Genomic DNA, 15,462 nt, shown 5'->3' with positions numbered 1-15,462 from the left:
CTCCTGTGTCCGCCCACATGAGACGAGGACCGGCCCGTTATGTAATTCTGCCTCCAGGGGCCCAGAAACAGACGGAGCCGCTCTGATTACATCAGCGACGCTCTCTGTGCTCCGGGCGAGCGACTCGTTCATGTATTGTGACTTCCCTCCACGGTCGACGACGTGTTCTCCCTTTTTTCGTCAGGTGGAGACGAGATGGGTCACGCTTGGTTAATTGCTGTCGTGACTTTGACCTGGTTCCCTGACCTCTGCGGTGTTTCTGGGTTATCAGAGTGATAACACCGGAGGAACTGTGTCACTGAGGCCGACAACTCCCTCTGAATATCTTCTTCTTTTTTTCATCCACTCAAATATCTTCTTTCAAATTATATTTGACCTGCTGCATGCTTGGATGTGACATCATTAAAGTAGAAAAGTGCTATTATAATGCAGTTAATTTACCATTCAGTTTCCCCTTCCTCTCTCGTTTTGTTGGTTTGTCGTCGTGCTTGGATTGTTCTACTTTATCCACGTTGCGTAACAGCCGGGATCAAGCAGAGGTGGCATTGTCTAGTCGTTATGCAACGGGGCTGAAAATATAGTTGTGATGTGAACAGCGGCTTATCCTTTCACGACCAGAGACCCGTGCCGTGGCTACTGACTGCTCATGACACCCATTTGACAAAGCTAACACCACGTGACACCAGTTACATTTGTTTTAATATCATTTTTTGGAGATGTGACCATGAAACCTGTATTGAAGAATAACGATGCTTCATTCTCTCGCTGGTGGAAAAGCTGTCGAATTAAACTAGCGGTCGTTCTCGTTTTGGTTTTGACTTCTTGGAAACACTTTGGACTCTGAACTGATGTTTACAACCCGAGAGCCGTCGCGCTTTGAACCCTAGGAGGAGCCTCGATGATCCTTCTAGGAATCCCCAACAGCCTCTCGATCACTCCTGGCTAGTTTGGCATTTATTAGCATTAAATGCTCTCTGCACTGAAATCAACAAAAGTGCACATATTCATGTAGGCCTATATGATAATTCAGGCATATAGCTGTCCCATTGTGACCATGTTCCTGATTTCCATTTGGAGATAATACATTTAAAGCAATCGGATTTGTGACCAGAAGAAGAAATAATTTCCCCTTAATGACGGTTTTCAAACTGCAGGATCGATGGATAATCACATGATCTGTTGATAAAGAATGGCACAAGAGCACGTGTCCTATTGGAACGCATAATGCTATGCAAATTCAATCGGGCAGGGTCGGAGCCACCGCGATAACTACATCCGTCCATTGATGGAGGTCACCGGATGCTTTGACCACGAGCTGCACAGAGTCCCTCGATGTCTGAATTCACTTCCGATTTTGAAAACATCTGTATTTTCTTTTTTTACGGATTAACTTTCTTGAAAGTTCATAATGATCTAATAAAATCTTAGATAAAGCGAACACACACTACAGGAGGCATTCCCTTCTGCCTCACCTCCACCTAAATCACATTGTAATTACAGATCAATAAACTGCGTGTTACGTCATCTCATCTGTCTCTCCTTCCTGCTTTTGACCGGAAAGCTTCCTGTAGATTATAATGCACTCCAGAACATTTAAGATTTAGTATGAAAGGCTTTTTCAAATACTGGCAAGTAAACAGAAATTTAATTTAATTTGATATATATATTTTTAATGCAGTTGAGGAATATTTGTAAAACCTTGTTATCCTAGTTTATTGACGAGTAAACTGATGTTGCTCCATGAATCAATATTGAATGATCAATTATTAACCAAAGGTCCATTATTAAAATGTACATGTGTGTAATAAACTCCTCTTCCCCAGCAACAGAAAAATATTTGGTTGTCATGCCTGGAGCCACGCCTCCTGCAGGAAGAAGAATCTACGTGACCGTAGCTAAGAGTGTTGGATTTCAAAATAAAAGATGGATTGCGATTTTGTTATACTTTTTGTTTTGTTTTGCTGTGTGCATTAACGAAATCCAGGCAACATACTAACGCAATTATACAAAAGTACAACAATTATAATATGCATATTAAATATTAGTTTGGGGACCCAGGTTGGACATGGGAAAGAACCGAATATACATATTTTAAATGTAGACATTTTATTTTAAAATATAGTAATAATTCATATATGAATTAAGATATTTTATTGACAGAATTATTGTGCAAATAAATTTAGAAATAGATAAATGTGAAATGAAATAAATAGTAATCGATCAAGGCCTAAATATAAAAATACAAAAATATATAATATTCTTTATTCTCCACAACATATTTGTTAAAGTAATTAATTAGTTTTTAATTATTTACATTTAATTTGATAAATTCATTCATATTCATTTATGTCCTGTATCCTTCTTAGCTCCCATCATTTATGGTAAGACATGTAAAACATTCAAAGCAACAACTGACTACATTTGCCACATGTCTGCATGCATATATATATATAATTTAAATATGTATAAATATATTTATTTATATATTGATATTGATATCTATATAAATATTTATATATATACAGGACTGTCTCAGAAAATTAGAATATTGTGATAAAGTTCTTTATTTTCTGTAATGCAATTAAAAAAACAAAAATGTCATGCATTCTGGATTCATGACAAATCAACTGAAATATTGCAAGCCTTTTATTTTTTTAAATATAGCTGATTATGGTTTACAGCTTAAGAAAACTCTAAAATCCTATCTCATAAAATTTTAATATTTCCTCAGACCAAGTAAAAAAAAAGATTTATAACAGCTGAGTGTTTGTCAAGGCTCAGGAAACCCTTGCAGGTGTTTCGAGTTAATTAGACAATTCAAGTGATTTGTTTAATACCCTACTAGTATACTTTTTCATGATATTCTAATATTTAGAGATAGGATTTTTGAGTTTTCTTAAGCTGTAAGCCATAATCAGCAATAAATCAGAATAAAAGGCTTGCAATATTTCAGTTGATTTGTAATGAATCCAGAATGCATGACATTTTTGTTTTTTTAATTGCATTACAGAAAATAAAGAACTTCATCACAATATTCTAATTTTCTGAGACAGTCCTGTATATATATATATTTATATATATGAATTGAAACAGATGCCCGTCCCTTGCCGTCTTACTGAGGCTTTTACTTTGAAGGTGCATACCAAGGTTTCCGGGCCGGTCTGACGCTGTGTGACTTGACGCACATCGGGCGCAATGGTTTGTACCGATGTGAGCGTCTCGCTGTCAGAGGAGCGCATGCGGAGGCCGACCTGTGGCCAATCACCCGGCGGACTGTTGGAGGGCAAAGTTTACGCAGCAACCTAAATATCCAACTCCTCTATCTCCAGAGGACACGCGCACAGGCTGCTGCTGCTGTGTGTGTGTGTGTGTGTGCTTTAACCGGCGCGTGCGTGGGTCTCGTGCAGCATGTAGCCAGGACTGTGGACAGCTGCTATATGGTGCGTATATGATTCACATCATGCTTAATGACTTGGTTGGTGATGGGAGGAAGCAGCTCTCCTTTGTGCGGGTGCGCCGCTTCATCTCTGTGACCGTCACATCCCGTGATTGTGGTTGTTGTTGTTGTTGTTGTTGTTGTCTTCCCAGCCGGTTCTCTCTCGCTCTGCCCTGGCCCTCTGCGTGCTCCCCCCCGGTCCCCGTCCCCGTCCCCGGTCCCGCTGCCCACCGATCCGAGCCCCCCGCCCCCGCGGTGACCCGCCGGAGCCATGGGTGGGAGTCTGGGCTGCCACCGCTCCATCCCCAAGGACCCCACGGACTTCAGCTGCGGCAAGCGCAAATTCAGCGCCGCGTGTAACTTCGGACACATCCTGGTTAACCAGGAGCGGCTGAACATCAACACGGCCACCGAGGAGGAACTCATGACTCTCCCGGGAGTCAACCGCGTCGTTGCGCAGAACATCGTGGAGTACCGGGACTGCATCGGCGGGTTCAAGAAGGTGGAGGACCTGGCTCTGGTGTGCGGCATCGGGGCCACCAAGCTGGAGGTGATCAAACTGGAAATCTGCGTCTCCAGCAGGACCAGCTCGTCGCAGCATTCCCCGTCGTCGCTGCGCAAAGATCTGGATCACCAGCCGTGCACCGGGATGAACATCAACACCGCGACCCCGGCGCAGCTCATGAGCATCCGAGGCATCACGGAGAAGATAGCCAAGAACATCGTGTCCTACCGGGCGCAGCACGGCGCCTTCAGGAGCATCGAGGACCTGGTGCGGGTCCACCACATCAACAGCTCCCTGCTGGACAAGATCCGCTTCCAGGTGTTCGTGGAGCGCTCCAGGGCGCCGTCCACCAACACCAATGGAGGGCTCACCTGCACCACCAAGTCCCACCCGAGTCCGACTTCGTTCAGTCTCACGAGCGACGACCTGGACTTCCCGCCCGGAGGACCGACCCACGTCGTGTCCGTGCGGCCCGACGCGGAGCCCCCGTGCGGGCTGCGGGACGGGAAGCCCGTGGTGCGCGTGGCCACCTGGAGCCTGCAGGGCTGCTCCTGCGACAAGGCCAACAACCCGGGGGTCAAGGAGGTCGTGTGCATGACCCTGCTGGAGAATAAGTGAGTACAACGTCCAGGGTTTATGACACCTGCACTCAGCCACGAGCTGGGACGTGGGATTGATCAGAAAACAATCGATAATCTCAAAAGTGAAGGCAAAGATTCATTATTTTAGGTCTTAAAGTCTTCAAAAAATCACTTTGCCCTCCTCCTCATTCTTAGTGGGTTTCTGTCATGATGTTGTTCCTCTGCTACAACACCTTAAAAACAACCTCTGATTTAAAAAAAATTTATATTTGTTTTGTCAATTTTATTAATTTCAACATTGTTAAGGAGTTTGCGTCACTAAAGTACAACATAACCCAAAGGATGTGGATTATTAGTTCATCTTGTGGCCCCGTGTCTAGTTTAAAGACACTTATTAGTTTATGTTGCACTGCCAGATGAGCCTAAGTTAAGGTGTGTGTTATTGAATGAACACGCCTCAAATGACACATAGAACACATCATTGTTTTATTGTAGCAGGCCAGTACTGTGTGTACTGCACCTGATGAATATGCACATGACAGGGCACACACACACACACACACACACACACACACACACACACACACACACGCACACACACACACACAAGGTGAGAGCAGGTTCATTAAGAGTTCAAAACAATATATATTTACCTAGTGATTAACTAAAAGGTGTATTTGACAAAAAATTAAGCTTGCACTGCGTTTAAAACCAATTTTTTAAAATAAAAATAAATTGGAAATTCAACTTAAATTTAAATTAAAGAAAGAAAGGAAAAATATATATATTTTTTAAGTAAACTATTTTTGGAAGAATTGCAAATATTTGTACAAATACACAATATAAATACATATTAATGTTCATAAAAACATCTGTGTGACAATAATAAAGTGTGCAGCAGTGTATAAAGCCAGTATAACCTAAACAAATACACACAAAGAAAGAAAACGTGGCACATGGGTGGTATAGAACAACTTCATATTTGCATTTATATTAAAGCCCTGTTATTCTCGTGACCAGAATCTCCCTTGTAAAGAAAATGAGAGGAGGAGGAACGCCTCTGGAGAGCACCGCGATGTGTTCAGGACCACTTCAAGTGGCCGTGCTCCTTTTACCCAGAATGCAGCATTCATGCAAACAGCAGGCGCCGGTAGGCCTCGGTGAATCCGGGTTAATCTGCCCTGATGAACCCTGAGAGCAGCGGTTCAGTGGCGGGTTCCGATAAATCAACAAATAAGATCAATTCACCTTTTTTTTCAACACTTTATCAGCTCGGGGCTGAGATTCCTCGTCTTGATACGCCGTGCGCGATACACGTGTTGCTCTGCGTACATGACCGCCGGCGTGGCCCGCCTTGTTCTTCAGAGGGGAGTGTGTGTGTGTGTGTGACGGGCCTGGAGCTGTGCGGGGTCCTCCTCTGGGTGGGGAGCCCCGACCCGCCCCGACCCGCCGGCTTACCGGCCGCACGGGGCATTCCTGCAGCGCATGTCGGGGCGTCGGAAAGCGTCACCGCGCGGTCTCCCTCTGACACACAGACGGCACTTCAGAAGTTTAAATCGACCTCGTTGGGATTTCTTTCTCTATGCCAGTTTTTTTTTTTTTACAATCTTCCTGATGAGCTGAACTGTCATGGACTCGATACCCAGACTGTTCCAGACTATTCTAAACAATCGGATATCATTGAAATATTTTTGATGGGCTCATTCTGCAACTGGTTATGAACTCCGAGTAACCGGTCTGTTGTCTGATGACGACATCCTCGCTGCTCCCAAACGCCGGCTACTATGAAGGCCGGCTTGTCTCGATGCTCTTCGGCCTATTTTTATATCGGAGATATTGTATAAAGGGCCGGAGGCGGAAAACGATGAGAGAAAGAGGTCCGAGCGTCTGTTCCACTTGTGAATTACTCATTTGGTACATTTCTCCATGACAGCGCTGTACGCCGAGCATAAACCGAGCGAGACGGTGCCATCGACTCAAGAATATGACCGTACGGGTCTGCTGACGTCGACATTTAAACGTACTTTAACAGAAGATGCGATATGAAGCGTTCCTCAAGGTCGCGTCGTGTTTGAGTGCTTGTTATTGTCGGATATTCCTAACAGTCGCTTTAAACCTTTTCTAACTTTCCAAATGTGACAATTCGACGTGTGTGTGTGTGTGTGTGTGTACTTCAAGCTTTCTTTTCACACACAACGTCTTCCGTCTCTTCTTATATAGACTACAGTGGGTACGGAAAGTATTCAGACTCCTTTAAAATACTTATGACCATGTGATACTTCACTGTATATATTTTGGAACGAGGTCTCATGAGCAGTGGCAGCTGGTGACATTTTTTTTGGGGGGGCGCAGTTGGGCGGCGCGGTTTAAATAGCACTCCACAATGAGAAGAAAAGAGGTTTTGAGTAGAATATTGTAACAAAGCTTTATTTCAAGAACACAGTGCTCAACACTGTCCACAACAACGAAACAAACGAAACATTGGATTCAGAAAGAGATGCATCACATTGTACATTGGCCCCACTACTTGTAAAGAAATTTAGCCCGCCTCTCTTTCAAGTTGGCAAACTTCTCAATGACTCTCTGATTAAAGTCAATCATGTTTGTGACCAGCCTTTTTTCCATTGAGAGCATGGCTAAGGCATTCAGTCTCTCCTGAGTAAGGTTTTAACCCTTTTCAGTGTTGAAAAACACCTCTCAGCCTCAGCAGTGGTCATGGGAGTTGTGATGATGATTTTCAGCAGTGTTTTTGTCTCTGAAAATACCTCCGAAAGATTATTTTCCATGAACAACTGGAAAAGATCCACAGCACCACAACAGGATCGAAATTCCTCTGTGCCATAGATGAGGCTAAGCTCTGTCTTCAGCATTAAAAGCAGTTTTCCCTCAAGTTATTTCACCTAGGTCCTAAAATGGCCTTGTGTAATTAGATACAGTATATTATCATAAATAAAATGTGTGTACGTGCTGATCTGGAGTCAGTTTGGTAGGATTTGGGTATGAATAAATTATTTCATTTAAAATATGGATTTTTATTTAAAGATATTCATGTAATTTGCATGCAAAATAGGTCTACCCGAACCAAGGACAAAAAATTCAACCCGCAACACTTCAAAAGTGGCCCGATTCCGCAGGAAAACCGCGGACCTGGCAACACTGCTCTATGGGCTGAGGGAACATACGGGTCTCTGATCTGCCGAATAATCCAATCGCGTGCGCACATTTGTGCGCACCAAGATTCCCGGTTTCATCCGCCAATGTGAAGCCGGTCATTGTCAAAATGACTGAAATGTTGTATTGATGCCGTACACACACGTTAGACCGCCTCGGAAAAGGGGAGGGGCTTCTCTCCGTGATAATGGCGATATATTATATTTTTTCACATTAACTTAAGTGGTTGTTGACAGGCTTACGGTCTCCCACACACATTTAGCGCGTCAACACGGTATATTTACTATTTAAATGATTTGGCATATAATGTTTTTTGACAGGATTTTTTTTTTTCTTCTTCTTTTTTTTTCATCTCCAAATTTTAAGAGGGGCGGCGCAGAATGGACGAACCGCCACTGCTCATGAGACCATGTGATATTTCAGTTTTTCTTTTTTAATAAATCAGCAACAATTTCTACATTCCTGTTTTTTTCTGCCAAGATGGGGTGCTGAGTGTACATTCATGAGAAATAAAATGAACTTTTTTGATTTTAGCAAATGGCTACAATTAAACAAAGAGTGAACATTTTAAAGGGGGTCTGAATACTTTCTGTACCCACTGTAACCACTTTGACGACATCCGCACCTTTTTTTGTTTTAAAGCGATCTCTCTTCAGAAAAGGTCTTCCTCCTCACATCACATGACTATCCATGTTAAAGTGCACACACATGAAGAAGACACTCGGCTGTTTAGTTGCAGAGAAAACAGAACGGAGAAAAGTAAGATCAGAGTTTTCTTCCCCGGATCAGAATTTCATTTGATTTTTCCCTAAAGAGGATCACATGGTCAGGGAGGGACCAATCAGGGGCGGCCGTGTCACGACCGATGAGACTCGATCCAAAAAAAACTAAACGTGAGCATCTGCGCGATAGTTTTCAACGGCCTCCGTTTCTATCCGTCCAAACTAAAACACAACCCCGGAGTTACTCAACCGGAAACGACTTCAACGGCGTTTAAAAAATGTTTACTTTGTTTATGGATTGCGAAAAGCAGAAGTCGTGTCGACACTAACCTCACGTCGCAAAATAATGTTTAAATGGAAATGCAATACTTTCTAACAAAAGGCCTCCTCTCAAATGCTTTCACCTGGCATGGCAGCTAAAGAGAGCTTGAGAGTAATTCAACCCAGCCTGCTGCACATGATTGATGTGTCATTCGGTTTTTTTTTGACAGTTGCAAAAAATGCAAAAACAGGAACTTGTTGTTCTGGCAACAGAGGAGAGACTGGAGTTTCAGGGCTGATCCAGTTTCATTCCACCCAAATACTACTTTCTGTCTGCTGGAGGCGATCTCAGAGTGATGGCCTCTACGGGGAGCGACCTCATCGCCCGATGTGTTGACTTACGAGCTGCCAGCGTGAAAACAATGTCGGTTTAGAGTAGACAACAAAGCTGCGATATTAGGGTGAGAAAAGATCACCGGTTGGGTCAGAATAAGTCACGTTACGTTTCTCAGGTAACTGAACCTTTGCAATCGGCTCCTGAGTGAAAGAGAAAGAGACGGAATGAGAGTGAAATACCATGTTATTGACTTTTCATTGGCTGATAACAGTTAAAATTGGGAAACAATGAGGAATAATAAACCATAATTTACACTAAGAAGCTTCATGTAAAAAACGAAGTGTTAGACAGAGGCTACTCACCTCCAAATGATATCTAAATGTTAAATGTACTGCAGAGAAGCTCTGGAATGATTTCCTTTGCGATCATCCATGTTTATGAAACCTTCCCTCGCCTCCACCCCACCCAGGACGCGCCGGGTGAAACCTGCAGCCTCACATGACTCGTCTGTTTGACCAAGGTGTGTGTAGTATGTGTTTTTGTTTTCTCATAAGAACTGTCCGGTTACCTTCGGCACCATCTTTAGATCTCCCTCCACGTCCATGTTCCTCCAAACCCACCCCTCCCTTTGTAAAATCTCCACCACTTCCCCCTCGCATCGTGCCTCTGACTTCCTGTGTTTTCCCGAGCCGCGGGGTTGCAACCTGAACGGCGATCATTGTTACGGAGGAGGAGGAGGAGGAGGCCGTCGTGTGTTTGCGCAGTGCTCGTGGTATTCGCTGTGTGAGCAGTCGTCAGGCTTTACACACTTCCTGGCACAAGCCGAGAGCTACTAGAGTTCAATGAACTCTCGCGTTCCAAAGGTTACGCAGCAAACTGCGCTCGGCCACACCGCGATGGAGGACTTAAAGTGACTTGACCGCCGCAGCTCATTTGAATATACGGACACGTAAATGTCACACATAAATAAATGAAGAAATACGTGTGGACACATAAATAGAGAAATAAATAAATGAAGAAATACAGAAATGTAGAAATCTATTTATTTAATGATGTCCTGTTGATTTATAACTTATATTTATTCATTACTGTATTTATTTATTTATACATTTATTTAAGCATTTATTTATTTATTTATACATTTATTTATTTATACATTTATTTAAGCATTTATTTACTTATTTATACATTTATTTAAGCATTTATTTCTTTATTCCTATATTTATTCATGCATTTATTTATTTATTTATACTTAAGTCATTTTGAGTCCTCCATACACCGCAGCCTGCTGATGGGAGTAATCAGCCAGCCTTCAAGTCGCCCTCACACACACGCACGCACACACACACACACACACACACACACACACGCACACACACACACCCACACACGCACACACACACGCACACACACAAACCCACACACGCACACACACACACACACACACACAGACACACACAGACACACCTTTTTGTGGACGTGGGCGTGCAGTATACACGGACGTGACTTCTGTGAAGGCGATGGAAAAAGCAATAGTTCCACATTTTGGGGAAGATGCATTCACTCTTTTCCAGAGTTAGATGAGAAAAATCTATTGGAGTGTTAAGCACACGGTTAGCTTAGCTTAGCATAAAGACGAGGAAGCAGGCTAGCATTCCTCCCCTCGAAAAGCATAAAAGACACCTATCCCCAAATCTCTTATTGTACCCACCTCACATCGTGTTGGTGTTGTATCTGCACAGGAACATACATGTTTAAAAAAAGGAGCTTATTTGTGGGTGTATGTGCTGGAGCTGGTGTCTGCGGCCGCTGCGGTGACGGTGCATCCCGAAGGCACCGGAGGATGAACGCGTCTCAGCTCGGAGGCTGTTGTCGGGTAGTTTATTTCCTCGTCAATAAAAACTTCCACCGCGGCGTTATAAAAAGTTATTTTAATTAATGCGCCTTTTTTCTGTGTGCGCGGACAAAAAGGCGAACAGACTTTCAGAGGCAGCGGAAGGAACGGTTCACATTCATCCGGGGGCGTTACGGATCTGTCTCCTGACTTTAAAGCCACAATATTACTCAAGGTGGTTGTTGTTGTTGTTGTTGTTGTTTTTTCTTCACAAAGTCAAGGCGCCGGGGGGTTTGTTTTCAGTGGTACGACCTTTGACCTTGCTGACAGGGCTAATGGTGACTGACATCACACAAAGCTAGCTGCAGTGAGCTGCAGGTCAGAGGGAGAGAATTAAGAAACCCTCATCCTCGTCGCGTCGGCCAAAGGTTTGTGTCGGCTTTCATTTTCTTTTTTCAATTTGACTCAGATCAGGCCGTTGAACATTTAGCCGTGACATTTAACATTTGGTTCTCACCTTAAACGCCATCTCACTTCACTTTAGAAGTTATTATTATTTATATACAGCCTGGCGGCACAGTACAATAGAGGAAAGATATTTAAATTAAATCTTATATACATACCTTGATGTTCGTGATATTATTTTTTTCCCTAAGTTATCAGAAGTTCAAATTTGCCTTTATTATTATTTTTACTATGTTTCTTTTTTTCTTTTTTCTTTTTTCCTGTTCTGGGGTTTTTTGTTGTTGCTTGGACGACATTTTATGTTTTGATCCATGTGTGTGTGTACTGTCTGTGTGCCTGTAGTAGTTGGGAGGGGGCGGGGTTAAATGGTTAGGGGAGGGGCTAAATGGTTAGGGGAGGGGTTAAAGGGTTCGGGGCGGAGCCGTCCAACTCCTCATTTCAGAGGAGCCTACAGACCTCGGTCTTTGGACGGTCCTCCATTCGTACATTGTTTTGTTGTTAATGCCTGTCAGTATGGACACGTTATATATGTACCTATGGAAATAAATTACTACTACTACTTACTACTAACAGAATCGTCGACGTCGACTGGAATCCGGGTTCGGCAGGGCGTCGATAATCTCGCCGTCCGGCCTTTCGCATTTCGTATCGACGCCCTTTCCCTTCACGTCGATGGCCGCCGCCTCAGTGTTTACACCGGAGCCGCCGTTCACTCTATCGGTCACATGAGGGGAAAGAGATGCCTTCAAATCAGCAGGTGCTTCTTTCTTTCTTTTTTTTGTACTCCGGTAAATCAACTTCCCGGCATGAATACTTGAATAGATCTTATTTATAATAGTCTTAATGGTTTTCCTGCCTCCGTTCACGTGAGACCGAGCTGGGAGGCTCACAGGAAACAGCGTGCACTTTATCTGCCCTCTCTAAAAAATATCTTTTATGTATTTATAATAACACTTTTTATACATATACATTTTTATTGATTTATTTGTTTTCAGATAAATTGATCAAATTGAATAGTTTTCCCGTTTTTATTCCTCTGTTGAGAGCTTTTAAAGTGTGAAAAGGAATGTTTTCTGTTTTTATTTTATTACTTTTTAAGTACATAGTCTCTAAGAAGTGTGTGGTATAAATGAAGACTTATTATTACCTTCGCATTGAAAATGCGGAAGGTAATTTTTTGATCGCCGTGTATTTATTTATTACCTTCGCATTGAAAATGCCGGAAGGTTATGCTTTGATCGCCGTGTATTTATTTATTTATTTATTTGTATGCGTGTTATTCGCAAAACTCAAAAAGTATTGAACCGAATCGCATGAAATTTGGTGGGATGATTGTTTATTATCCGGGGACCAGTTGATTAGATTTTGGGATCGATCGGGTCAAAGGTCATGAACAGGTCAATATTTTCTTGAATCGCATGAAATTTGGTGGGATGATTGGTTATTATCCGGGGACCATTTGATTAGAATTTGGGATCGATCGGGTCAAAGGTCAAGGTCATGAAAAGGTCAAAATCTTCTTTTTACCATAGCGCGGTAAATTGTTATCCAATTGGCATGCAACTAATGCCAACATTTTCATAATTCAATGCCCAATCTTGTGATATGCGATGGTATGCGCTCTGCCGAGTGCCCATTCTAGTTATTATTATTATGATGTGACTCGTTTATTGGATTACACCAAGGAAGCGAATCATAGGAAACTTGCATGGAGCAAATTATTCTCCACAAAGTGCATTCACATTCTTTGCTACCACGACCTGCAGCAGAGCCCCCCCCCCCCCCCATGTACCCAACATCTGCGGTCGGTATTTTAGGCCCGGATTACGAGCTCGGCGGGCACAGAGTAGTGCGGCGGTGGCGTCACACACTCTTTTAATCCCTTTACCGAGGGAACCATCAGAGACCCAGGCGTGTCGGGGACGTGAGTGAACGACGCTTCGATTCCACGGGAGACGACTGTATTCACTACCCGGTGAGATCGAAGCCGGTCCTGAGGTCATGAGGATGGGGGGTGCTGCAAGGGGGGAGGGGGGGGGGGCTATGCTGAGCTGATGCAGGGCGCCGGGTGCTCATGTGGAAATTTCCATTGGCGCAGCACTTTATATCTCGGCCGGACAGTGAGTTAGGGGCATCGCCCGGCCAGGAGGCCAACGCAGGGCTCCCAACCCAATTTATTTGCTTATAAAAAACAGCTGATCGGGGCTCGTTTGTGTCCCGCACGCAGCAAATCAAACGAACTTGTTATCGTCACCGGTGAGACGAACGCCGCTCCCTTTAATCAGGGGGATTGCAACTAAGAGAGGCATCACCTTATATGGGCGCGACCGATTTCTAGAAGAGGACCACCTTAAAGGAACAGCGTGTGTGATTTAGGATTCATGGTGGAAAGAAAGTAAAGAAACGTTTTCTGTCCCGATACAGCAGAATAATCCTCCTTACGTTCCAATTAGGGTTTGTCATTTGCAACCCATCCAAACGAATGCACATGTGATTTTTAATTAATAAAAGTTATAGTTGTGATCGATTGATTACTTACGTGTTAGAGCTGTACCGTTCTGATAACGACGGGACACGGTCCGAGTCTCTCGGCTCTTTAATATCTCTCGTTCGAGATCATTTCCCCGAGTTAATTGTCCCGATGTTCTCTTCACACGTGCGGTGAACTGCAGCTCTGGATCTCTCTCCTCGCGCAGGGCGAGAGAATCCAAAGAGGCATCGCTTATGCACAAGGTCAACGCCGCTCGTCACTTCTCGTGCGACCTTGGGCCCGTCCTCGGCTCGGCCTTTAAAAAAAAAATCTGACTAACACCGAAGCGGACGCTCTGTGTTTGTGTCTGCGCGGCGGCAGCAGATACAGAGGCCCGGAGACCCCCAGCGCCTTCGACGACAGGCTCTGTTGTCACGGTGACACTGATGGATTAGGCTCCATGTCACAGAGTGTTTCTGCAAGCTTTGTGTGTGTGTGTGTGTGTGTTTTTGTTTGTTTTGTTGCACCTACACTTTCTTCAGTGTTTGCATTGGGACTCTATCTCCTATAGACACAGCAGATTTTTATTGGCCTCTAAAAAAAAAAAGGCCTGGAAGTACAATCAAAGCACTTCGCTGCATCACACACACACACTCAGCGTTTTTTCCTTCATCTCCATCATGACAGCGCGGGTCAACTCTGGGGCCGCTGGGGGTTTGGATCCTGGCCGGTGGAACCGGGAGGATCGTTCTCGTCGTGATCACACCTCCGGGTATCGTCTCTGTGACTGCAGGCCTGTTTGCTCTGACAACAATTCAATTCAATTCAGTTTATTTGTATAGCCCAATTTCACAAATTACAAATTTGTCTCGGAGTGCTTTACAATCTGTACACATAGACATCCCTGCCCCAAAACCTCACATCGGACCAGGAAAAACTCCCAAATAACCCTTCAGGGGAAAAAGGAAGAAACCTGGAGGAGAGCAACAGAGGAGGATCCCTCTCCTAGGATGGACAGATGCAATAGATGTAATGTGTACAGAAGGACAGATTTAGAGTTAAAATACATTCAATGAATATGACAGAGTGTATGAATAGTTCATAGTAGGCATATTCCACGATGGAGACTCCACGATCCATCAGGCAGATGGCGGTGGGGAGGAGGAGGGCGGAGTCTCAACAGGACAGTGGCGTAGTCATGAGCAGGAATTCCACGACCCAGACGATCCATCAGGCAGATAGATCTATGCCGTCTCATAGGGTCCGATGACCCCATGAGACGAAAGTCAAAAGGACTTCCGGGAGAAAGCAGAGTTAGTAACGTGTGATTGAGAGATGAAAATTCATCCTTAAGGAGAGAAAAAGAGGAGATAGGTACTCAGTGCATCCTAAAACGCCCCGCAGCTATAAGCCTATAGCAGCATATCAAGGGCTGGACCAGGGCAAACCTGATTCAGCCCTAACTATAAGCTCTGTCAAAGAGGAAGGTCTTAAGTCTACTCTAAACGAGGTGACTGTGTCTGCCTCCCGGACTGAAATTGGAAGCTGGTTCCATAAAAGAGGAGCTTGATAACCAAAGGCTCTGGCTCCCATTCTACTTTTTAAGACTCTAGGAACTACAAGTAGTCCCGCATTTAGTGAGCGAGCTCTAGTGGGGCAATATGGTACGACAAGCTCCTT

At 44.0% G+C, this 15,462-nt stretch overlaps 1 protein-coding gene across 1 annotated transcript in view; it reads left to right on the top strand.

Moving 5' to 3' along the window:
* The first annotated feature begins 3,213 nt into the window (after nucleotides 1–3,213).
* eepd1 (endonuclease/exonuclease/phosphatase family domain containing 1) overlaps nucleotides 3,214–15,462 on the top strand; it is a 28,269-nt gene continuing 16,020 nt past the window's right edge. Inside the window, exons 1-2 of the mRNA XM_056416544.1 lie at nucleotides 3,214–3,440; nucleotides 3,589–4,555. Of these exons, the coding sequence (XP_056272519.1) occupies nucleotides 3,708–4,555 (848 nt within the window). The 5' untranslated portion in view covers nucleotides 3,214–3,440; nucleotides 3,589–3,707. The remainder of the gene's footprint in view (nucleotides 3,441–3,588; nucleotides 4,556–15,462) is intronic.

Source organism: Pseudoliparis swirei, chromosome 1 (genome assembly GCF_029220125.1).
Source record: "Pseudoliparis swirei isolate HS2019 ecotype Mariana Trench chromosome 1, NWPU_hadal_v1, whole genome shotgun sequence".
Lineage (NCBI taxonomy): Eukaryota > Metazoa > Chordata > Actinopteri > Perciformes > Liparidae > Pseudoliparis > Pseudoliparis swirei.
The sequence above is the reverse complement of the archived record's forward strand: the minus strand, read 5'-3'. Positions and strand labels throughout refer to the sequence as shown.